General features: G+C 42.7%; 1 protein-coding gene across 3 annotated transcripts in view; it reads left to right on the forward strand.

The window, feature by feature from the left end:
• The first annotated feature begins 9384 nt into the window (after positions 1-9384).
• Positions 9385-25778, forward strand: part of Tmem19 (transmembrane protein 19) — a 39015-nt gene continuing 22621 nt past the window's right edge. For all 3 annotated transcript variants that reach the window (XM_041672535.1, XM_041672523.1, XM_041672530.1), the window contains exons 1-5: positions 9385-9712; positions 9822-9972; positions 13903-14016; positions 24283-24420; positions 24786-25040. In XM_041672535.1, the coding sequence (XP_041528469.1) occupies positions 9843-9972; positions 13903-14016; positions 24283-24420; positions 24786-25040 (637 nt within the window). In that variant the 5' untranslated portion in view covers positions 9385-9712; positions 9822-9842. The remainder of the gene's footprint in view (positions 9713-9821; positions 9973-13902; positions 14017-24282; positions 24421-24785; positions 25041-25778) is intronic.

Genomic DNA, 25778 nt, shown 5'->3' on the forward strand with positions numbered 1-25778 from the left:
GTGTAGTTCCTTGGCTCTGTCATCATGTGTTTTTAAATCATAAGTGCACAATATTATAAAATCAACTAGCTTTTAACAAAGTTACTTAGTCTTCATTCTTCTATATGTTACATTTTAGTTTCTTTGGGGGTTTTGTGAACTGGGCATTAAACCTAGGGCTTTGTGCATGCATACATACGCTACCACTGAACCACATCTCCAGTCTTTTGCATTCACTATTATTTGACACCGTTGAATAAGCAGTCCTCAGCAATTGTAATTTTCTGTCTATCTTCTCCATGTTATTTTCCCAATAACGTGCTTCAAATGCTTCCTACATGCATTTATTAATATTACATCTGTCTGTCTTTAAAATGGCTTTATGTCTGAACATGGTAACACACATCTGTAATCTTAGCCACGAGAGAGAAGGAAGTGGAGGCAGGAGAAATGCAAGTTCCAGGTCAGGCTTTTTAAAATATACAAGGAACCTTAAGATCCTTAGTTGACCTTATACCATAAAACTAATGGAATGAGGCACAAGGAGGCATGGGAACAAAGGTCCCGGCTTTGGAGGAGTGGGCAGGAGAATCAGAAACTCCGGGCAGCCTATGCTATCTGAGACCTTGTTTCAAAAATAAACTAATCAAGATTGCAACAGCTTTTTCTCAGTTTTATCTCAACAGATCCAGTGTGTCTACAGACTACCAACCTCTACAAGAGGGAAGAAAACACAGCTGAAGGTTAGGAACCTGATAGGAAGGTGAACTCTGGGCTGGGAGACTGGGAGGTGTGGGTTACCCTCAGCATGCCTGCAGCCCAGGGTTGAAATCCCAACACCAGAAAAGAGGGCAAATACGATATTGTCTGCCCTTAAGTTGCTGCAAACTTCCTAAAAGAAAACAGTATTTTGAATATAAGATAAATTCTATAAAAGAAATAGGTGTGAAATGCTTTGGTAGGAATTGTTGAGATGAAACTCAGTAGAAAGCATAGGAACTTTAGACCTTTTTATAACCAAGTGCTTTTCCTTTTAAATAAAACAGGTTTCTTCTTAGGCTGACTTGTCAAAGGAGGGCAGAACACTATCGAGTTTGGTCTGAGCTCAGTGTTACTTGGGTTGTAAGACATTATGCCCCTTTTAAAAACTGAACAACATTGTAATGGTCATTTTGCTGAAAGAAAAACACAGCTGTAAGTAGGTCAAAGCTAAGTACTGGAGTATTTGAAACTTGATATTTTGGGGGGGGAAATAACCCTATTGGCAGGTTTCTGGTAAAAAAAAAAATCTTTTAAAAAAGTTACCCATTCTTCCTCTTTTTCCTAACAAGCTGTATTCACACAAGAAGGTATCTTTGTTTCTCACTTGCACAGGAAAGGAAAATGCCTGTGGGCTACACAGTTCTAGAATGAACATGTCTTTGGCCTCCAAGTTCATTCTGCCCTCATGTTTTGATCCTTTGATGTATGCTATTAAAATAGGAAACATCATGTGTTTCTGAAAAGCAAAAGACAAATTTTAAATGTATTCAAGGTGTTTATGAGATCCTTGTTGATGGTGTCTAGATAGACTTTATTACGTTGTTATTTCTCAGTGTTAGATTACGGGTACATTTTAATTTTGATATAATAGAGAAATTAGTCTTCATATCAGGAGTGGGATTCTTTTGATATTTAGACAGTTGTATACTTTATAAAGTTAAGGATTTTGTAATGTATATTAAACAATAACATTGTACTCATAAAATGTATTTGGAATTTGTTAATATTAAAATTTTTCCCAAGGAATTACTGTCATCCCTATTATTCCTAGAAGGTAAATATTTCTGGAAATAGTCTTACTCTAGTCTGAAACCATAAAAATTCCACAAATTGTCAAACAGGTAAAAATAACTGATATTTCAATGGCAAACTCGTTTCACATTGTTGCTAAATATACATTATTACACCATTTGAAATACTTATGTATTCTAAGCTAGATACATGAAGGACTGTAAAGATCCCTGGGGTTTGGATACAACTGAGCGGTACCTGCTATGTACCGCTCTGAGTTTGATTGCTAGCACTGAAACATAAATAAATACATTTTCTTGATAGTTCTCTGACAATAACGTGAGGCGTGCACAGAGACTTAGTGATAGTGATAGATACAATAATCAAAACATTGTTTTAATAGTATTCTTTAATGCTTTAATTACAGAAATAGTATCTTAACGTTTGCTAAGAGATACTTAGCACGTAGGATGAACAAAAGAGATGCAGTCCCTTGTCTCACATCTATAGCAGGAAAATATTTCTGTCCACGTTGCTCACCCTCACTGCTTTCCACTCTTAGGAATGAAATGGAATTCAACAAGTTGGTGTTCTTGCTGCCTATCTTCTTAAAATTTGTTCTCCCAAAGTTAAAAATAATGAATTTTTTTTTTTTTTTTTTTTTTTTTTTTTTTTTGGTTTTTCAAGACAGGTTTTCTCTGTGGCTTTGGAGCCTGTCCTGGAACTAGCTCTGTAGACCAGGTTGGTCTCGAACTCAAAGAGATCCGCCTGCCTCTGCCTCCCTAGTGCTGGGATTAAAGGCGTGCGCCACCATCGCCCGGCAAAAATAATGAAATTTCATGTCACTAAATGATATATGCATCTGAGATAAGCTTCCAGTTTACTAGATTCTGCAGCAAACATTCTAAATCGCCTCTATTAACTCCTCTTCGTCCTGTTAGACTTCCTGCTTTAGCCTCTTCCCAAACTTTTACCGAGGTCCTTTCTCATATAGTACTCACTTGGCTTTGGGTTTTTGGTTGTTTGTTTTGGCAGTACTGCGGCCTGAACAGAGGCCTCCTACTTGTAAAACCAATGCTCTCCCACTGAGGGACTGCCACTACCAGGTCTCCTTGCCACCACCTTCCAAGTTAGAGCTCAGTGTACCTGTCTCTTCCTCTCTTCTCCCCCTTCCTCCACGTCTCTCCCTGTCCCTCTTCCCTCCCCTAAACATGACGAAGTGATAGTGCTTTCTCTTGAAGTCCTGCTTTATATATGTATGTATGCATGCATACATGTGTAACTTACTCTTCCGGTGTTTCTGTGTTGCCTTCAATCCATGTTCCTTTAAGGCATAATGGTGGGGTTAATTTTGCTGTTGACTTTTGGTTCTTAAAGGTCCTATATGTGTTAGAGACACAAATATTAGCAGTTTTCAGAAAATCTAGATCACTCTCATGGCTGATAGTCAAGGAACTGTACTTAGATGGAATGGTAGTACATGGCCTTTAATCGCAGCCTTTGGGAGGCAGTGGCTGGTGGGTCTCCCAGTCAGGTCACATGGAACGTTAAAGAACAACCAGGTCTACGTAGTGAGCCCCTGTCTCAAACGATGATGATGATGATGATGATAGTGATGACCGGTGATGGTAATAGGAAAACAAGTACTTTATATCCATTGTTATTCCCTCAATCAATGCCTTTCACTGTTAGGGTTATTTATTTATTTATTATGGATACAATATTCTGTCTGGGTGTATGCCTGCAGGCCAGAAGAGGGCACCAGACCCCATTACAGATGGTTGTGAGCCACCATGTGGTTGCTGGGAATTGAACTCAGGACCTTTGGAAGAGCAAACAATGCTCTTAACCTCTGAGCCATCTCTCCAGCCCCAAGGATTACTTTTTTAATTGTTATGTTTGTCCTACAAAAATACCAGCTTCTTTACAACAAAGAAAACTTACATAGTCCTTTATATTGTGAAGCTTAAGGTAACAATGAACTTCCAGTATGTTCTATGGTTGTCAAGCCCAAATGTCATACTTCCCATGGAAAAATGTAACCGTCAGGACGATTTGAACAACCATTCAAGTTCTTAACTTCACAGAGCATTTAATAAGGCCCTTTGCTACTGACATGTGGATTCCAAATTTCTCACCTTTAAATTTAATTGAAGGTGTGTGGGCAAACTTAAGGAGGAAGCTTAACTAGATAGAGATTCTGTTGCTTGGGAGGCTGCAGTTTCCTCAGTGGTTGAGAGCCCTTACTGCTCTTGCAGAAGACCTGAGCTTAGCTCCCAGCACCCGTATAGTAGCTCACAATTGGGTGCCTATTAATCAGTCCAGTTCCAAGAGATGCAGTATCCTTTTCCGACCTCTGAGAGTCCCTGCACATCACACATTTACATATATTCAAACTTATATGCACAAAAAACATTAAAGAAATTCTGCTGCTTGAAAATAACTTTTATTTTGCTCCCCTCCCTGTCTCTCTCCTCCCCCTTCAACCTTCCCCCAAGGTCCTCATCTTCCCAATTTACTCATGAGATCTTGTCTTTTTCTACTTTCTACTTCCCATGTAGATTAGCTCTATGTAAGTCTCTCTTGTGTCCGCATTGTTGTCTAGTTCTCTGGGATTGTGGTTTGTAGGCTGGCTTTCTTTACTTTATGTTTAAAAACGACCTATGAGTGAGTACATATGATAATTGTCTTTCTGTGTCTGGGTTACCTCACTCAAAATAATATTTTCTATCGCCATCCATTTTCCTGCAAAATTCAAGCTGTCATTATTTTTTTCTCCTGTGTAGTACTCCATTGTGTAAATGTACCACATTTTCCTTATCCATTCTTCCGTCGAGGAAAATAGCTTTTAAAGTAAACAGGCAAAAATTTTGTTGACATTTTTTTAACTTTTTTGTTATTGTATTTTTATTCTTCTAGAAAAGAAAACAATCTTTTTTCATTATACATACCAATCCAAGTTCCCCCTCTCTCTCCTCCTCCCATTCCTTCACATACCCTCCCACCCCATCCAATCCTCAGAGAGGGTAAGGCACATTGCTTTGAGGAAAGTCAAAGGCCCTCCCTACTATATATAGGCTGGGCAAGATATCATTCACAGAGAAAAGGTTCCCAAAAAGCCAGTACATGAAGTAGGGATAAATCCTGGTACCATTGCCTGTTGTAGGAGGCTGCTTGTTGGTTCCTGGCTGCTCAGCCTCAAGATAATTGCACAGAAACTATATTATTTAAACCACTGCTTGGCCCATTAGCTTTAGCTTCTTATTGGCTAGCTCTTACATATTAATTTTACCCATCTCCATTAATCTGTGTATTGCCATGTGGCAGTGGCTTACTGGATAAAGTTCCAGCCTCTATCTCTGGCGGGGCTGCATGGCTTCTCCCTAACTCCACCTCCTTTCTCCAGCATTCAGTTTAGTTTTCCCCACCAATCTAAGTTCTGCCCTATCAACAGGCCAAGGGAGTTTTCTCAACTGCCATTGGCCCCTCAATCTGCCCCAGCCTTGCAACTGTCAGCCACATTCAGAGGGACTAGTTTGGTCCTGTGCTTGTTCCTTCCATGTCTGACTGGAATTGGTGAGCTCCCATTAGCTCAGGCAAACTGTTTCAGTAAGTGAACCCATCATGGTCTTGACCTCTTTGTTCACATTCTCAATCCTACCACTCTTCAACTGGACTTTGGGAGCTCAATCCAGTGCTCTGATGCAGGTCTCTGCCTCTGTTTCTTGTTGACATTTTTAGATTGGTAAAGTCTGTAAAAACTTTTAATTAGGGTTAGAGAGAAGGCTCGGGATAGATGATGGTTAGACTTGGTACAAACCCTTAATTCCAACACTTGAGAGACAGAGACAGGTGAGTATGAATTCAAGGCAAGCTTGGACTACATAGTTCCAGGCCAGCCAAGGTCATATAGTAGACCCTATCTTTAAAAATAAAAAGGGACACTGGATGCCTTTGCAGAGAACCAGTGTCCAAGTCCCAGCATTCACATGGTACAGCTCTCAACTGGGAATCCAATGCCCTCTTCTGGCCTCTGAGGGTGCCCAAACACATATGCATATACACTCACACATACACAGAGACAAACATACATACACAAAAATAAAAATCTTAAAATTTTCCTGAGTTTTTTTTTGTTTTCTGTTGTTTTATTTTTCGAGACAGGGTTTATCTGTGTAGCCTTGGAGCCTGTCCTGAATCTTGCTCTGCAGACCAGGTTGGTATCGAACTCACAGAGATCCTACCTGCCTCTGCCTCCCAAGTGCTGGAATTAAAGACATGCACCACCATTATCCATAAATCTTAAAACACTTAGAATTAATACACAAGAGAAGGGCTGGAGCGATGGTTTAGCAGTTAAAAATACTTGCTGCTCTTGTAGAAGACCCAAGTGCAGTTCCCAGAAGCCACATGCTGTATCACAATAGTGCATAAATCCAGTTACAGGGAATCCAACACTCTCTTCTGACCTCCACATGCATATGGTGCACATTCACACACGCAAACTCCTATACCTAAAATAAAAAATAAATTCTAAACATATTAAAAATACTTTCAGTATGTTTTGAGAAATAGTCTCAACATGCAATCCAAACAGAAGCAGTTCTAAACTGAACTCCCAATTTTCTTCCTTAGCCTTCATGTTGCTGCAATTCCGGCTACACAATACCTGCTACAGACCTTTTTTTCCTAAATTAGTGTGATTTGAATGAAAATGGCCCCCATAGGTTCATATATTTTCATACTCAATGCCCAGTTGATGAACTGTTTAGAAAGTCTAGGAGGTAAGTAGCTTCGTTGAAGGAGATGTGTCCTTGTTGGAAGAGGTGTGTCACTGGGGGTGCACTTTGAAGTTTCAAAAGCCAGCCCAGCTCAGTATTTCTGCCTGTCTGTCTGCCAGCCTGCCAGCCTACAGATCAAGGTGTAGCTTTCAGCTACCTCTCCAACACCATGTCTCCCAGTTGTGCCATCATGCTCCCCACCACGGTGATAATGGACTAGCCCTCTGAAACCGTAAGGAAACCTCCAGTAAAATGCTTTAAAAATAGATGGATGGATGGATGGATGGATGGATGGATAGATAGATAGATAGATAATAAATAAGGGTTGCTGTGGTAATGGTGTTTCTCCATAGCAATAGAACCATGACTAAGACATTTTCCCCGAATTCAGTCTCAAGAAAGGATAGTTTGTTTTATTACCTATCAGGAAAAGGGCAGGGTCGGAGAGAAGAGAAGTATGCTTGGATTAACACAAACCACAGAAAGACAAAATACAGGTAATTTTCCAAAAATGGGGAGGAGGATTATTTATTTGAAAAGTTATTTCTGTGTGCCAGCTCTTTTACTGAGTTTGAGTTAGGGCCTACACAGAGGTCTGTAACTGGAGGGCCCAGCCATGGTAGGCACAACAGGGACCATGCAGGCTCCACCTAGGAATGTACCTTTCAAGGGGAAAGTCCCTAATGTTCCAACTGTTATAGATAGGATCACACTCACCAGAATACCCCTGACAAATATCAGCCTATAGGGGTTCCTAAACCTTGGAAATTCTTCACCCCAATCTCTGCTATGATAAAAACTGAACTTGGGACTCTCCGGTCACACTAGTATATTGGACACACAGGGAGTCCGAGTTCAAACTGGAATAAAGTCTCTTTACTTTTACATATAGGACTCGGTCTCCTTGGTTTTTGGGGGACTCCGCAATCTGGGCATAACAGTAACACCATGTATATGGCGGTTTAACATGGTTTGTGCTTGAACACAAAGGGGAGATAAGGCCTTCTGATGAAGAAATCTTATATGCACAGAAAGACAGGTGGATACAGGCCCACAGTCAGCTGCTGCACAGTGCCAAGATTTCTGCATACATACCTCTTTGCTGTCAGTCCAACTGTCTACTCATATGCTCTGCACTTATTTGTGAAGTCCCTGAACACTGATGGGTGTCAGCAACTCCAGAATCTGAGTCACGGATGGAAGTATTATTTTAAAAAGCTGGTCAGGCAGGAAACTTGCTTGAGGGAACTGAGATCCTCCCTACTTTGCCTCAGTTGTGTGGGAAACACCCTTAATTGGATGTTGGGGTGCGGTGGGGGAGAAATACTCATTTGAAAGCACATTTCACTGGCACTATGATTTCAGGTGTAATTTTAGCTAGACCTAAACTGAGAAATAACATCCCTAGAATCCATACTGACTTTAGCCTGGGGATACAGCCCTTTATATGTAACTGTAGAACAGTTACTTAGCAAGCATGAATCCCTGGGTTGACACTCCAGTGCAAAAAAAGGAAGCAAAAGAACTGACTAGATACAGACTTTAATGTCGTTAGACAACGCGACAATGACAGTGAGGTCACTGTTTTCTTTTAGAACAACAAGTGAACAAACAAGGTCATCCTTTAGATTGATGAAGGAAAAATAAAAACAAGTCCAGTTTATAATTTTTCTAAGCAATGAAAAAAATTAATTAAAAAAATGTCCCTGTTGTTAGTAACTTATAACTCAGTAGTCTAGCAATACACATAGCAGTCAGGTAGCGGAATAGAGTAATACAAGTATTTTACCTTTGCAGAACAGGTAACAGAGGGTATGTAATGAATTTTGGTAGAAGCCACTATTTGTGTCCTACCAAACGAAAAACAGTATGTTGTATATTTTGAAATTTAAAATAGCATGATTTAAAAATAAAATGCCCTCCGGCAGTGGAAATGTGCGCTTTCAAAGAATGACTGGGTAATGTCACCGTTGTGTACCGCACCTAAACAGTCCTGTCACCTCTCTTCCACTGTCAATAACGAACTGGAAACACCTCAAAACTATGTGATTACCATCTAGCTACTATTCACTCAGACAAAATAACGCACAATCCTCTTCAGCCTCCCATGTTCTGAGATTATAAGTACGGCCACCACATCTAACGAGATCTTTGTTTAGAAACTGGGGCTGGGGAGATGACACTGTGGGTAAAGCACTTGCGCCCAAGCCTGAGAGCCTGAGTTCGAATCCCCAGAACCACAAGAGGCTGAAGCAATTAGTACCTCTCTATAAGAGGTACAATCGGCCACGAGACTCGGGTTGCCAGTGAATAGGATGGTTTGCTGTGTAAATGAATTGACAGGATACATATACTTGATGCTGCGGGGCATGGGGACAGACACATCCACAATGTGTTAGAACAGTAATTATGGGAAAGCTCACCAGCAGGAACCATGCTTATCTTTCCATATCACGGCACGAGCTGACTGGCCCAAGCTAAGGGCCAAGCTGTTGTTTTAAACTGCTCTAAGTAATTCTGCTCCTACAAGATAAATTCCTTGGTCCTTCACATGACAACGTATCACCTGGTATGGGCTCTTCATAAATTCACTCGCATCCCATTATTCCATCAGTGGGGTTTTTGTACCCCACGCCACACTAGCTGATGACATTTTTTCGGTCTAGGACGTCCACAAATCCTAAGATCTAAATGTTCTGTCTATCACCGAGGAACATTATAAACACGGCCCTAAAGTGCCCAAGACACTAAAGGGACTCTTGCCCGACTTCCGCCTTAAAAGGTCACGTGAACGGAGCTGGGTTGCTGCGCCTGCGCGCACGGAGCATGTCTCGGTGAAGCTGGAGCTGCAGGTTCTTTGCTCCGGCCTGCCCCGGCCGGCTGGAACCGGATCCCAAGGCAGCAAGCGCAGCATTGACTCAGACGTTCGCCCGAGCTGCTGCGGGTCCAGACTCGGTTGCCTAGGCGGAGGACAGAGGAGGCGGAGCCGCCGCGGGCGGGGGCGGAGCTTGGCGTGGCGAGCCGCCCATTGGCCGCCGGGCTTCCGGGTGCGAGCCGCCAGCCGCCCCGCTGGCCCCCCGTTCCCGGAGCGCCTTTTCCCACCCAGGGAGGCGTTAACCTAGCCGGGGCGAGCCACAGTGTCTAGAAGTTTTGGATTGACGATTATACTCTGTCATTCGGTTGGTGGAAGATGTTGGCATTTCCTTTTGCCTCTAAAGGAGTATCGTTGCAAGAAAGTTAAATGACTTTGTTCATCTGAAATGCTATCTTTTTTTCTTCTGCCCCCAGGTACCCGTAGCTTTATTTTCCATGACAGATCTTGACGACAGTACATGCAAAAGATATATAAAGATGATTACTAATATCGTAATATTGAGCCTGATCATTTGCATCTCCCTAGCATTCTGGATTATGTCAATGACCGCTAGCACCTATTATGGTAAGTAGACGCGTACTAAGTGTTTCTAGAAGTTTATGGGTGGAATTTAAAGGTACCACTTCAAAACCCAAGCAGTACCTCCTGTAAATGGTTAAGAATGATTTTGTATGCCACCACAACCTGAATCCACTTTGCTACGGTAACATGATAATGACTTGAGTATTTTACAACCTTTTATGATCTCCGTTGTGATATTATTGTACTTATCTCAAAATGCATGTATCTAGTTATTATTTTGTTTATCTTAGTGAAAAAAAGACGTAAAATGTAGTTTTGTGAAAAACTTTTGATGATGCTTTTTATCTTCCTTAGATTAGTAAATATAGCTAATTAGTAATATAGCAGTTTCATAATCCTGTGTAAATAAAGAGTAAAGACAGCATGATATTTACATTTGAAGATTTGAGGAATTGTCAATTCAAAAGAATGGACCTCTAGTGCTGGAACTGGGGCTGTCACAGTGCTTGTCCAAGTTACTTTAAAAAATGATTTATTTTTATTTTATGTGCATTGGTGTTTTGCCTGCATATGTGTCTGTATGAGGGTGTTAGATCCCCTGTAAATGGAGTTACAGACAGTTGTAAGCTGCCATGTGGGTGCTGGGAATTGAACCTCTGGATGATCAGTCAGTGAGTGGCCATAATCACTGAGCTGTCTCTCCAGCCCCCTTTTTTGTGTTTTTGTTTTGTTTTGTTTTGTTTTGTTTTTGAGACAGGGCCCCAGCTCGTCTCAAAAGTTGAGAAAACTCAACTTCTACCCCATCTTTATGTTCTGGAATTATACAGGCCAACCCATCCAGTGAGATCATTACAGTTTCAAAACAGGTACTGAGGGAATGCCTGGGTAAAGCACTTGTCGTGCAAGCCTGAAGACCTGAGTTCAAAACTCCAGAACCCACATGAGGCTCGGCACAATAGTACCCATCTGTAATTACAGTGTTCCCAGGAGGTGGGAGCCAGAGGAAAAGTCCCAGGAGCTCTTGGGCCAACTCTCTTATCCTCTGACACACACACACCCCACAGCACAAATACACAAGAACTTTTTTTTTTTTTTGAGAAAGACTCTCTCTATTTAAACCAGGCAAGTCTGAAGCTTAAAGAGATCTGCCTGCCTCTGCCTCCCAGATGCTGGGTTTAAAAGCATGCACTATAATGCCTGGCACACACAGACAAAACTTGTTTTTGGGTTTTGAAGCTGGCTTAAAACATGCCTGTACAAACTTACTTTTAAAAAAGGCTTATTTATTTATTTGTTTATTTATTTATTTTACGAGTGTTTGCCTGCATGTTATGTACATGCACCATATGCTTGCCTAATGCCCAAGGGGGCCAGAAAAGAGCATCGGATCCCCTGGAACTAGAGTTACAGATGGACTGGGAGCCAAACCTGGGTCCTCCGTAAGAACAAGAGCTCTTCACCATTGAGCCAGTTCTCCAGCCCATAAACTTTCTATTTATTCCTACAGAACCAGGATCCTGGTCAGTTCACAGCTAAGGAACCAATGGAAAGGAGAGTGAGAATGTGAGCTCGTAGAAGTGGTTGTGTCACCTGGTGGCGGTGGCGCACGCGTTAATCCCTGCACTCGGGAGGCAGAGGCAGGCGGATCTCTGTAGTCCAGCCTGGTCTACAAGAGCTAGTTCCAGGACAGGCTCCAATGCTACAGAGAAACCCTGTCTCAAAAAAAGAAAAGAAAAAAATGGTAGTGTCTTAAGTAATTGCCAGTTCAGGACGTGGTCCTGTTGCAGAGAGAGAATCTGTTCATTCATAAAGATGCACAGTGGAGGTGGCGTGGAGGGGAAGGGAACAAGAACATTCTACATTCTTATGTAAATAAGGAGAAGCTAGGGGCTGGAGAGATGGCACAGCAGTTGAGATCACTGACTGCTCTTCCAGAGGACCAGGGTTCAATTCCCAGTACCCACATGGCAGCTTACAACTGTCTGTAATTTCAGTTCCAGGGGACTTGATACCCATGTCAAAACACCAATGTACATAAAATATTTAAAAGAAAGAAAGAAAGCAAAAACAAGCTACGAGGGCTGGCGAGATGGCTCAGTGGTTAAGAGCACTGACTGGTCTTTGAGAGGTCCTGAGTTCAATTCCCAGCAACAACATGGTGGCTCACAGATATCTGTAATGAGATCTGGTGCCCCCTTCTGGTGTGCAGGTGTACACGGAAGGAATGTTGTTGTATACATAATAAATAAATCTTTTAAAAAAAAAAAACAAGCTACAATTCTAAACTGGACTCTTCACTAGGGCCAAACCCCTGATGCAAATGAATGAAGCTATATTTTCACTTCCCGTGATAAGATTTTTCTGTGTTTTGTTGATCAGTTGGCCCTCTTGGCTTTTTACGTTCCTATTTCCTGGTTTTGGTGTTTCTTATTTGACTTTTGAGATGGGACTTCATTCGACATAGCTCTGGCTGGCCTGGGACTCATTATGAAGACCTCACCTTGAATTTGTGAGCCTCTACGTCTGCCTCCTGAGTTCTGGGTTTACAGGCCCTGGCCAGTACACTTAGCCATTTCTTCGTATTTTGCCAGAAATGTGATTGTAAGCAACAGTTCCATGTTTTTCCTTAGAATAAAGAAGTCCCTCAGCGGGGGCTGGAGAGATGGCTCAGAGGTTAAGAGCACTGCCTGCTCTTCCAAAGGTCCTGAGTTCAATTCCCAGCAACCACATGGTGGCTCACAACCATCTGTACTGAGATCTGGCGCCCTGCTCTGGCGTGCGGGCATACATCGAGGCAGAATGTTGTATACATAATAAATAAATAAATAAATAAATAAATAAAAAAAGTTCCTCAGCCATAGTGCCTATGGGAAGATGATCAGGCATGGTGGAAACTCCATGGCCTGTGTGACCACCATTTCTTGGCCTTCAGTTAATTCTGCCATGTAGGCAAGAATATGTAGTTTACACAAAATGAAGAACTTTTATATCAAATCTTCTAACTTCTACTATTAATTCAAAAGATTTAAAGATATAGTATTAGCCAAACAAAACAGCTTTGGGTTTTTGCAGTTGTTGGGTAAATCGACTTCTCACTGTTGAATCAGATTTGTTGCCTGTCATATCAATTTTTGAGATAGTCTCTTTGAAGGAGAGAAATAATTAGATGCTGATAAACCTGTCTGAAATTTAATATATGACTCCATATATATGTATATATATGTATGTGTGTATATATATACGTATATATACATATATGACTCCTTTTTTAAAAGATTAAGGAACCAGTAATTAATTCCATGTCTCCAAATCCTCATGTGTGCTATTAACATAAGCAGCTGTAAATGGTTTTCAACACTGGAACATAGCATAGTGGGAAGATTGTTCCTCTGACAGTATTCAAGTCTGAATGTAAATATTTTCCTTGGGCGACTTCATCTCTTTCTCTACTTAGAATCGTATTTTAATCCAGAAGTCACTTTACTAGAGCTTAACATTAATGGATTCAAGCCACGCGTTGTCCCAGCTCCGAGAAGAGGGGATGAACACAGGATCCCATCACTAGCCAAAAATCTGCTAGCACTTTGGTACCAGCTAGCAAAGGGAAAATCAGGTTTCTCCAATGGAGAGTCACTGGTTATATCCACTACACCCCAGGGCAGGCCCAGTGCCCAGGAGTAGCTGGCTAACAAAATAAATTCCATGGTATTCTTGCGGACTTTTTGTTTCATGTTGACATTCTTTTGTCTCATTTGTCTTTTGTTTTGATTTTCATTTGTGTGTTTTGTTTGTTTTTAGAGAGTGACAGAATATAATGAGAGATGGAAAGATCAGAGTCTATGGTATAATTTTTTTAAAGATTTAATCAGTAAGATTTTAGAAAACTAACCTGTGCAGATGTCACGCTGGTTCCTGTGTTTATAATTCTTCAGTTAACTTACAGCTCATCTCTCTGCCTCTGTAATTTTCCAGGTAACTTGCGCCCTGTCTCCCCTTGGCGTTGGCTGTTCTCCGTTGTTGTTCCCGTTATGATTGCCTGTAATGGCTTTAAAAAGAAAAGTCTAGATCACAGTGGGGCTTTAGGAGGTATGTTTTAACTCTGAATGTTTAAAATAATTATATCACAAATATGTTCTTTTATTGAATCTCATGTTTTCTGAATTCTGATTATGACTGAATTGATATATTTATTTTTTAAAAACTTTCCTAAAGATAGGGTCTCACTATGTCGTTCTGGCTGTCTTAGAATTAAGTAGACCACACTGGCCTTGAACTCTCTCAAGTCTATGTGCATTCATCCAACAGTGTGGTCTTTTATGTCTGAATCTGTTTTATTGTGAATCTGTAACATTTTTTTACTATCCAGGAACATTTCTTAAAATGTTAAGCAGTTCTTAAAAACTTAAGTTGCGCCATGTACAGGTAATACGGTACAGCCTGTGTCCTGTCCAGTTGAAACCTTAAATGCGCTGTTTTTATGGTAATTACGGTAGTTCCTGCCTGAGACCAGAGATCTGCCTGCCTGTGCCTCCCTAGTACTGGGATTATTGTCACGCTGCGCCACCAGGGCTGGCTGTGGAGGGATTGACTGAATTTCAACCTCGCGTGTCTTGGTGACTCAGCATTCCCGCCCTGTGGGACTGCAGAAACAGATACCTGCACCTCCCACTTGGTGATCACTGTGATTGCCCTCTGTGGACCTTGACCTTGGCTCTTCTGCACTGGTGTGGTCTCCTGCGGGTAGAATTGCTGGAACACACCTTCTAGTGTAAAAAGGAAGAGTAAGCAAAACAAAGCAACTCTTGAAAATTGCTACCAGGGATCTCAAACAGCTCGGATCAAACCTATTGTTCTAGGTCGCTCTTTAGAACTGAATTGGGCACAGGCTTTTCTGTTATTCTTTATTGATTGAGCTCTAACTACTCTAGGCCACTGCTCCAGAATGAAACCGTGGCCAAGCACAAGGCCTCCGTTCTCTTGGGCCGTTCATTTTACTTTACTTTTTTATTTACTTCATTTTGGTTTTTTTTTTCTGTTTTCTTTTTTTTTTTTTAAGATTTATTTATTTATTATGTACACAGTGTTCAGCCTCCATGTATGCCTGCAGGCCAGAAGAGGGCACCAGATCCCAGCACAGAAGGCTATGAGCCACCATGTGGTTGCTGGGAATTGAACTCAGGACCTCCGAAAGAGCAGTCCGTGCTCTTAACCTCTGAGCCATCTCTCCAGCCCCTTCATTTTGGTTTTGAAACACGGTCTTCACCAAGTAGCCTGCACTGGTCTCAGACATGGAGTCTTTCTGCTTCAAGCCTCCCAGCAACTTTTGCTGTTTGGGGCTGGCAGCCATTAGATAATAAGTAAATAAAATGTATAAAAACTTTTCAGATAATGTGGAAGTTTATGAGGAAAAAATGAAAACGTAATAAAGCATGTATGTTAGAAGATACAGGCCGGGCGGTGGTGGCACACGCCTTTAATCCCAGCACTCGGGAGGCAGAGGCAGGCGGATCTCTGTGAGTTCGAGACCAGCCTAGTCTACAAGAGCTAGTTCCAGGACAGGCTCCAAAACCACAGAGAAACCCTGTCTCGAAAAACCAAAAAAAAAAAAAAAAAAAAAGAAGAAGAAGAAGAAGATACAGGGCAATTTTTCCCCCTAGATATGGTCCTATGGCTTTCTCTAATTTGGAGCTATGACCCGGAGAAGCCAGCAGTGAGAATGGCTGAAAAGCAATTCTGGGCCGACAGAATTACAAGTGCATAAGCCCTAACCTGTAGCTCCGACTTGTTCAAGAGTAAGAAGATAGCTCGGTCCAGCAAGTAGTAGTGAGGATGGGGAAGTAGTGAGAGAGAGAGAGTTGGAGAAATAGGTTAGGGCTAACCAGGTGCCTTCAGGCTGCTGTCCTCCAGGAAGGGTTTTATCTCGAAGCAGGGGTGATTGCTAGCCTCAGATCAGAAGACCAACATGATCTGCGTTGGCAAGAGAACGTTTATAACCAAGCGTTCCAGGCATCAAGGGGTGTGGTCTCCCCTTAAATACTTCCTGTAGGATGAAGATTATTCACACGAGCCTTTCTGGAAATCACCTATCCAGCCTTCAGGACGCTACCGATCACTAGCCCCTACGGCAGTGTCAACGCTCTGGCCCATCTGTTTATACAGAAGTTAGTGTCTGTGAAGGTCTGCAAACTAGCTTAGACCCTCAGAGAGGTAAGGTAGTGTGGCTGGTAAAAGAACAAGCTCTAAAAGCAGGCAAGGTCAACTTGAATAAAAACCATGCCTTCTCCCCATCTCCCATGAGGTCTCTAGTGTCTGTCCTGGAGGATATATCACAATATTATAGAAACATAAACACCAGGCAGACTCACCAGCCTCGTACCTTCCCAAGGCCATGGGAAGAGCCTTAGCCTGTGCTATGGTGCGATAGTTTTGTTGTTGTTGTTGTTGTTGTTGTTTTTTTTTTTTTTTTTTGGTTTTTCGAGACAGGGTTTCTCTGTAGCTTTGGTGCCTGTCCTGGAACTAGCTCTTGTAGACCAGGTTGGCCTCGAACTCCCAGAGATCCACCTGCCTCTGCCTCCCGAGTGCTGGGATTAAAGGTGCGGTAGTTTTGTAAAAGTAAAAGGGTTTTTCTTTTTTTGTTGTTGTTTTATCTACTACTACCCCCAGGGCTGACCTTGAACTTTGAACTTGTGGAGAAGCCTCAGCTTCTCCAGTACTGGGATTACAGGCTTGAGCTACCACACTTGGACTATTTTAAGGTTTATTTTTATTATTTTTTAATTATATGTATGTGTGTGTGTCTCCATGTGGGTATGTGCACCTGAGTGTGTGTCCTTGCTGAGGCCAAGGATGTAGAGGCATTGGATCCCCTGACTCTGGAGTTACAGATGGTTGGAAACTGCCTGAGGTGGGTGCTAGGGACCGAAGTCTGGTCCTCTGGAGAGCAGGAAAGCAGCGCTTTACTTCTGAACCGTCTCTCCAGCCCCCTGATGTTTTATTTTTATTTTTATTGAGGCAGGTCCTCACGTAGTTGAAGCTGGTCTTAATAACTCTGCAGAGCTGAGGATAACAAGGTCCTCCTGCTTCCACATCACAGCTGCTGGGATACAAGTGTATGCCATCACCAGTTTATGTGATGCTGGGACTCGAACCCAGGGCTTTGTTCATTTATTTGTTTATTTATCATTATGGTGGGAAGTGTAGCAGCATGAAGGCAGACAGTGCTGGAGAGGTAGCTGAGAGCTTCACATCTGTACCCAGGAAGTGACAGTGACATACTGTCCAGGCTTGACTTGTCAGACCTTAACGCCCACCGCCTAGTGACACACTTTCTCCAACAAAACCACACCTCCTAACAGTGCCATTCCCTATGGGCCTATGGGCGCCATTTTATTCATTTCCACACTTTCTCATGTACCCTCGCTTTGGTGTTTACTATTCTTATTGTTTATTTACTTTATTTTATGTGCACTGGTGTGAAGGTGTCAGATCCTCTGAAACTGGATCTTCAGACAGTTGTGAGCTGCCATGTGGGTGCTGGGAACTGAACCCCGGTCCTCTGGAAGAGCAGTCAGTGCTCTTAACTGCTGAGCCCTCTCTCCAGCCCCAGTGTTTACTATTCCTGACTGACAGTGATGCCTTGAAATTCTTTTCTCTCCCATCCTTTTGCTTGTTTATTTATTGGTGGAGAGGGTAGCGGTAGCGAGTACACAGGCATGGAGTTCAGAGGACCACAGTTAGGAGGCAGTTCCCTTCCCACCAAGCTTGCCAGGTCGTCAAGCTCAGGTCATCGAGTGACTCCACCCACTGAACCATCTCACCAGCCCTCAAGTTCTAGAAAGTCTTTTTGATTTGCTCCAGCAGAAGCCTCCCTGGGCCCAGCATGTCTTCCTCAGGGATCCCTCTGAGGGTCCTCCACCTGGTCTGGCACCCCGCTGCTGGGCATCAAAGGCTGCTCATCTCAGTCTGCAACTCTGGGAGAGGAGACACCCACTGGGGCACGGGCTGGAGTGAATACTCTCCCCTCCTTGCCATGAGGGAATTTTGAAGCTCTGAACTATTGTTCACCGAAGAATTGTTCCCCTAAGAATCCTGATGAATCACTGGTTGACCGGCCCCTTTCGAAAAGAGTTGTCAGAAATACCCGGCATGGAACACATGGATGCGACTCCAGCCTGATTATTTCTTCAAGTCAACACGTTCTGAGAAAGTTCCCAAAGTACCATCCTCCAGGAAAGAGCAAAGGAGGCAGGAGCCTCTGGAGGTTAAGTGGAGAGAAAGTAAAGAAAAAGAAACTGAAAAACCAAAGGGGAAAATGACAGAGATGGAGAGAAAGACGCCAGGGCTGGCCCACCAGGGCACCAAGTGGCCAAGTCCAGCACTGGAGACTTGGAAAACATCGAAGGGATTTGGGAGCTTAACAGATGCTGGGAGGAGAATCCAAGAGGAGATCTATACCTGTCCTGCTACTGCCTGTCAAGGAGCCATCTCTGCTAACAAAGCCTTCATATGGTATCAAATTGTAACACCTCCATCCGTTCATCCGTCTACCCCACCCCCAGCCTTGCAGAGCTGGGTTATCTAATAAATCTTATGATGCAGATTTACTAGAAAATTCATGACCAGTTTACTGGATGAGGTGGCGGATGCTTGATTTATGGCTAATAAACCGAGAGAAATGCCTTCAGTGGCGTCTCGGCTAGACCCTCCCTTTCCCTGAATTTTAATTGTGTAATGACTGCGGGAAAGGACATAAAAAACCCGCTTAGACTCCGTACACTCAGCAGTGGAGAGGATAAAGTCGAACAACTCTCTGAAACTGGTGAATCATGTCACCTCGGTACAGATCTGGGTGTAGCTTACAATCAATGTGAACACCTTCCACCGGAGATGCACACAGACAAAAAACCTTGACTTGCGGCACAGTGAGCCTCCCATATGCAATAGGAAACCAGTCCAGTTCCAGTTTCCTTGGCCTGAGACTCCATAGGTTGTCAGCAACATCCCGATCTTCAGCAAATGCAGTGGCTTGGGGTAGTAAGTGGAGAAAATAGTAACATTTCTACTCTACCAGAGGAGAGAACTGGGAGAGTGTAATGACGCTTCCTGTGGTTTGCTGTAACTAGGTTGAGATCACTGGATCAAGACTCCATCATGATTATTCTGAATTATCACTACCAAAGGACAAAACCCAGACAGACTGGCACTTGGGGCTGGATCTGATATCTGTGGGTTTGGGGGTATTGAGACCTTTCCTCAAATAAATAGATTTTTCTTTTTCTTTTTTTTTTTTTTTTTTTTGGTTTTTCGAAACAAGGTTTCTCTGTAGCTTTAAGGTTGTCCTGGAACTAGCTCTTGTAGACCAGGCTGGCCTCGAACTCACAGAGATTCACCTACCTCTGCCTCCCGAGTGCTGGGATTAAAGGCGTGCACCACCACCGTAAATAGATTTTTCTTAACTTTGGGGAAACAGAAACATGGTGAAAGGTTTTTTTGTTTTATTTTTCTTTTCTCATTTCTGAAAGTTAGAGATCTACAAAAATTTAATAGAAAATATGGCAAATAAATTACACAAAAAGACACATTCTATATATGCTATATGTATTCATTATATCGTTAACTACAGTAATCTTAACGACTTCTCCCTTGTACAGTGAGATGCATGTCTCTCTGAGACTGCAGTATGTGTATGTCTGAAGGTCTATGGTTCTATATCTTGTGCATCCTTCTCTTCTGGGGTACTGGTGTCTTCACACTGTGGTATATTGCTGCTGAACTAAACTCACTTGCCCTGTATGTGGGTCAGTGGCCTCGAACAATTCAGTTCAGTGCGTTACCTTTAACCCCACTCTTCCTTTGCTGGTAGGTAGGTGGCGGTTCGGGTCTGGAGAATCGACACATTTTGTAGATGCCATTGGTAGCTTGTGGAAGTTACGTAGGATGCACATATACTATTTGATGATACTTTCTTTTGCTTTGTGACCTTTACGAATAGCAAAATGGTGAGTATGCACCCCTTCCATAGTCCTCTGAATTTGATAATGCTGGTCTAGGTTCGTTTATTATTGAGGCAACCTCCAGAGCAAGTACGTCCTAGAAACCATCCCTAAACACATTTCCCATATACTGAATAACTACCTATTACTGTAATGACATATTGCTGCTTGGTTTATTTTGTTTTGCCATTGCCCTTATGTATTTTGTTAGGCAATTGGTTCTAAACGACATTTTTTTTTAAAAAAAAATTAAAACTGGAATATCAAGATAAGAATTTGGACTTTTGCCCTTCTTGGCACTCAGACAGGTAAAAATCTGTGCTCATAATTGGCAGATTTGTAAGGAACAACTAAGGAATGAAGACAGGTGAAGATAAAAAAAAAAAGCTGGGCGCCATGGTGGTACACGCCTTTAATCCCAGCACTCGGGAAGCAGAGGCAGGCGGATCTCTGTGAGGTCGGACCAGCCTGGTCTACAAGAGCCAGTTCCGCGACAGGCTCCAAAGCTACAGAGAAACCCTGTCTTCAAAAACGAAAAACCAAAACCAAACCAAACAAACAAACAAAAAACCCCAGAATGCCTAGATGTGCTGAAAAACGGCTGTAGACGGTCATTGCATTTTCACCAAGTAGTAACCCTCTTCTTTTCCGTCTATGTGTCTTTCAGTTACAATGTTTGTAAAAAGAATTATTACAGTTCTACCTAGAACTTGTGTGTGAGTCTGTTTTTTTTTTCCTTTAGTAAATCTCATAGCCAAATATATTTCTATATTAAGATTGTAGAACTTGAGAGGTAATGGCCTATTGCCTTTCCTTGAGAATATATAAAAGTTCTAAACAGCCTCGGATCCCTTCCATTTGCTTTAGATAGCTCTCTTGGTGATCATCCTTGCTTTTCTTAATGAGATCAAAAGGGAAAGTGACATGTCTGTAACTGTTGCCACATACCCAGTATTTAGTATCTTAAGCTTCCGGGGAACAAGGCTTCAGTCCACCCTGAGGGCTTTGTGTAACAGTGGCCACAGCCTCCTGGAGAAGGAAAGCCCCTAAGTAGGGAATGCTCTTTGAGTGAGGACTGATACAAAGTAAGTGTTTAGGGAGGAAGTGTGTATTAACTTTAAAATCTCGGCTCTTGCTGAACAGTGGTGGCGCACACCTTCAATCCCAGCATGCAGGCGGCAAAGGCAGGTGGATCTCTGTGGATTCGAGGCCAGCGTGGTCTGCAGAATGAGTTCAAGGACAGCCAGGGCTGTTACACAGAGGAACCCTGTCCAAAACAAACAAGCAAACGATCTTGGCTCTTTTCCTAATCATTTCACCCTGTGAGACTTGTCTGTTTGGAGCTTTCCTTTCTTTAATGATTGAATGGAACACAGCTGTGGGGTGTATAAGAGTTGGAAAGACTCTTCCAGTGTATGACTCTCGGTCACTTAAACTTGCCAGTACAGTTTTCCTGTCTGTAGATGGAAAGGAATAATGGCGTCCATAGCATTCAGTCATGAGGTGTTCAGATGCTTCGTACAGTGTCCCTTCCATTGTCGCTATTTGCGGTCCTGTGGAGATTTATTAAGGGATGTCATATCATGTTTTTAGTGCCCTTGTGATTAAGAAGTAAGGTACAGAAGACCCTTAGAGCCAGCCCTTCATGACACAAATACTTCGGCTTGTGGAGATGATACAGAGCGTAAGATACACACTGAAAAAGAAGCCTCGGGATGGTATTGGGGGAGGAATAGAACCCTGTACATGGTTCTCACTCTGAGGAAGTACTATCCAGTCATTGTTAGCATAGTTCTGTCTAGCTATGGGCAGCTTATCCAGCCTTTGACGTGGCAAGTTTTAATTTAATTTCATCTGCCTAGAAATTCAACTCAGTGAGTGACCATTTCTCCCTTCATGTTCAGTAAATACCCAGTGAGGGGAGCAGGTACGACAGGCACAGTTCCAGGCACTCAGGATAGTGTGATATTGGTAACGGTAAAGGCAATGGATTCAAATGCTCTCTCAGAACGCCCATTTCTCATCATGGAAGATAAATAACAAAGAAAGATGTCGTCACATCAGAGCCCTGCTATCAGGAGATGCTGTGAGCAGAAGACGGGTAGAGGCAGGGTGAGGGATCAGGAGAGGCCAGAGGCAGTCTAACCATCCCTGCGAGTGTGGTCCTACCCCTTCCACCACTGTGGTCAGCTCTGGCTCGTCTTCCTGAAGTAGAAGCCTCACTTTAAAAAAACAAAACAAAACAAAACAAAAAACCAAGAAAACAAACTATATTTTTTTCATTTTACATACCAATCCTTGTTCCCACTCCCCTCCTTCCATTTCCTCATGTACCCCTCACCCCACCCCACCATCCACTCCTTAAGAAACTTGGCATGAGAGAAATTCCCAGGAATCTATAAGGATGATCCCAGTTAAGACTCTAAGGAATAGAGGAGAGATGCCCAAACAGACCTGGCCGATAGGGTGCCCTATAATCAGACTGATGAATATCTTAAATGTCACCATAGAACCTTCATCCAGCAACTAATGGAAACAGAGACAGAGACCTGCATCAGAGCACTGGACTAAACTCCCAAAGTTCAGTTGAAGAGTGGGAGGAGTGAGAATATAAGCAAAGAGATCAGGACCATGATGGGTTCACCCACTGAAACAGTTTACCTGAGCTAGTGGGAGCTCACCAACTTCAGCTAGACCAGGAAGGAAACAGCATAGGTCCAAACTAGTCCCTCTGAATGTGGGTGACAGTTGTATGGCTGGGGCAGTATCCCTACTGCTTGTACTGGCTTTTGGGAACCTGTTCTTTTTGGATGAATACCTTGCTCAGCCTAGATATAGTAGGAAGGGCCTTGGACCTTCCCCAAAGCAATGAGGCCTCACTTTTTGAATCAGTGAGAGCGAGAAAAGAAGCTGCATGTTATCATTTGTCGTAGAGATTAATTACCGCCTTGTTAGTCATCTAAGATGAAGAACTACCGGGTGGACAGGAATATAAAACACATGTCCAGGCATGCCCTGCTCTTGTAGTTAGTTACGTGAGAAGTCATGTTATCTTTAGAGGCTGTGTGGATGGACACAAACCCTGAGAAACAATTTATGTCTATAAGTCAGAGGGGCCGCTCCTTTGGGCAGGGCTCAGCAAGTGTGACAACCTCGCTAACAAAACCATAGTAATATCGGTGTCACCAGTGAGGAGAAGGTGGCCATCAGACACTTTCAGATGTGATGCTGGAGGACATACATCACCCATTCGGCATATGAACCAGCAGGAGTATGCAACCCCAGACAGGTCATCCTGAAACATCAAGCTCCTCAAGGTGCCGGGCAACCTCTCCAAACATGTTTACTTGTTTGTTTACACGCAATCCTGTGTTGCACAGACTCCAGACATCCTCCTGCCTCAGTCTTTGAGACAGCTGGGAGTATGAGCACAGGTTTTATATGCTCCATTGAAACCATCACCTTCTGAAAACTGAAGGGCTGCCCGAAACCAGAGAAAAGTATAAAATCTAAAATCTCAGTCATAAAAGTTCTTGTAAGGCTTGAAAAGTTTATCGACTTTTGACCTTTAATTTTAAAAGAAAAATCCAGCCCGGTGGTGGTGGCACGTGCCTTAAATCCCAGCACTCGGGAGACAGAGGCAGGTGGGTCTCTGTGAGTTCGAGGACAGCCTGGTCTACAGAGCTAGTTCCAGGACAGGCTCGAAAGCTACAGAAAAACCCTGTCTCGAAAAACTAAAAAAAAAAAAAAAAAAAAAAAAAAAAAGTAAAAGAAAATCCCAAGATATAAGGGAGGAAATGTAAGATAGAAACTTATAAAATGATAATCTTGTCTCCTGAGAGAGCCACAGGCAGTTTGAATAATCTCCAGATTTATCTTCTGTTCTGACTGCTGTGTAATGTTTATGACCTAATAATTAAATCCTTCTCATCTTCAAATTGAGTATAAAAAGTTTGCTTTAAAATGGTATTATATAATTGTCAGAAAGGAGATCAAAATACTGTTGAAAATTATCCGTTGAAATAGCCTTCAGTTTGTAACTGAGTTGGAATCAGGAAGCTGTGTTAGAAATATATGTCAGATTTTGATTTGAAAATAAATGAAAAGATCCATTTCTTTTCAAAACATTAGTTTCTGGCCGGGCGGTGGTGGCGCACGCCTTTAATCCCAGCATTTGGGAGGCAGAGGCAGGCGGATCTCTGTGAGTTCGAGACCAGCCTGGTCTACAAGAGCTAGTTCCAGGACAGGCTCCAAAACCACAGAGAAACCCTGTCTCGAAAAACCAAAAAAAAAAAAAACAAAAAAAAAACATTACTTTCTGGATTTAGTCTGACTCTGTGCTTCTGTGTGTTTCTCCCAGGGCTAGTGGTTGGATTTATCTTAACCATTGCGAATTTCAGCTTCTTCACGTCTTTGCTGATGTTTTTCCTGTCATCTTCAAAGCTCACTAAGTGGAAAGGAGAAGTGAAGAAGCGTCTAGATTCGGAATATAAGGAAGGTAAGACTACTACCTCTGACATCACTGAAAACTGAGCGGCTGCTTCCCCCCAACCCCTTTGACCAGAACGTGTCAGGCTCTGAGGACAGATGAGTTTTGTCTGAGGATTGCTTCTGTATCCTAAGTCCATTCGTTATTTCTTTTGCCACAGTAACAAGTAACTGTAGAATTTTAATGCGAGTCTGCCGTTGTTTATTCTGGGTTTATTAATAACAGTATAGAATTTAGACAAAGACACCCTTGCCACCTTTGTTTTTTTTATGCTACTATACTTTTTTACTTTTCTGAAACTCTAAAATATATGTTCCTATAACTGAATGTTTTTTTTCCTATCTGCTTTTTTTTTTTTTTAAATCTGTCTCCAGGAGGCCAAAGGAATTGGATTCAGGTATTCTGTAATGGAGCCGTGCCCACGGAGCTGGCCCTGCTATACATGATAGAAAATGGCCCCGGGGAAATACCCATAGATTTTGCCAAGCAGCCCACTGCTTCCTGGATGTGTTTGTCTCTCCTGGCTGCACTGGCCTGCTCCGCTGGAGACACCTGGGCTTCTGAGGTTGGCCCCGTTCTGAGCAAAAGCTCGCCTCGACTGATCACAACCTGGGAGAAAGTTCCAGTTGGTGAGTGTGTGTGTGTGTGTGTGTGTGTGTGTGTGTGTGACTTGTCTATGTGTGGCTGTGCTGGCCTGCTGGCCTGTATACACATTTGGGAGCCAAAGGCCAGGCTTGGGTGTAATTCTTAGGAAGCTGTCCACTCTGTTTTTGAGACAGTGTCTCTTGTTGGCCTCAGCCTCTGCAAGTAGGCTGTGCTGGCTGGACAGCACACCAAAGGGGCACAGCTGCCCCCCAGGTACTGGGTTACAGGCACATGTTATCTCACCCATCTTTTTACTGGGGTTCTGGGAATTGAACCCAGGTCACCACCTTCCTGACAGGGCCATCTCCCCAGACCGGACTGGTGAGTCTTGATTTGAGTTTGCTTAATACAAGGAAAAGCAAAACCTCTTGAGTTAATGTTTTCCTTAAGAGCCTTTTAAAATTTATATTTGGTCTTCTTAATTGTAAGGTTGCTCTAGGCTATTAAATTGGTGATAATATCTGTGGAAAATGTCAATGAGACTTAGATACATAATAAAGGAACATAAGAGATTGACCCACACAGCAATGGAAAAGAAAAGGAAGACAATAAAATATTGATGATCAAATATATATATATATATTTGTTGTTGTTTTGAGACAGCATTTCTTTGTGTTGCCCTGGCTGTCCTGGAACTCACTCTGTAGACCAGGCTGGCCTCGAACCACAGAGATCCACCTGCCTCTGCCTCCCAAGTGCTGGGATTAAAGGCATGTGCCACC

Source organism: Microtus oregoni, unplaced genomic scaffold (assembly GCF_018167655.1).
Source record: "Microtus oregoni isolate MIOR12 unplaced genomic scaffold, Mior012 000001F_ref0000356, whole genome shotgun sequence".
Lineage (NCBI taxonomy): Eukaryota > Metazoa > Chordata > Mammalia > Rodentia > Cricetidae > Microtus > Microtus oregoni.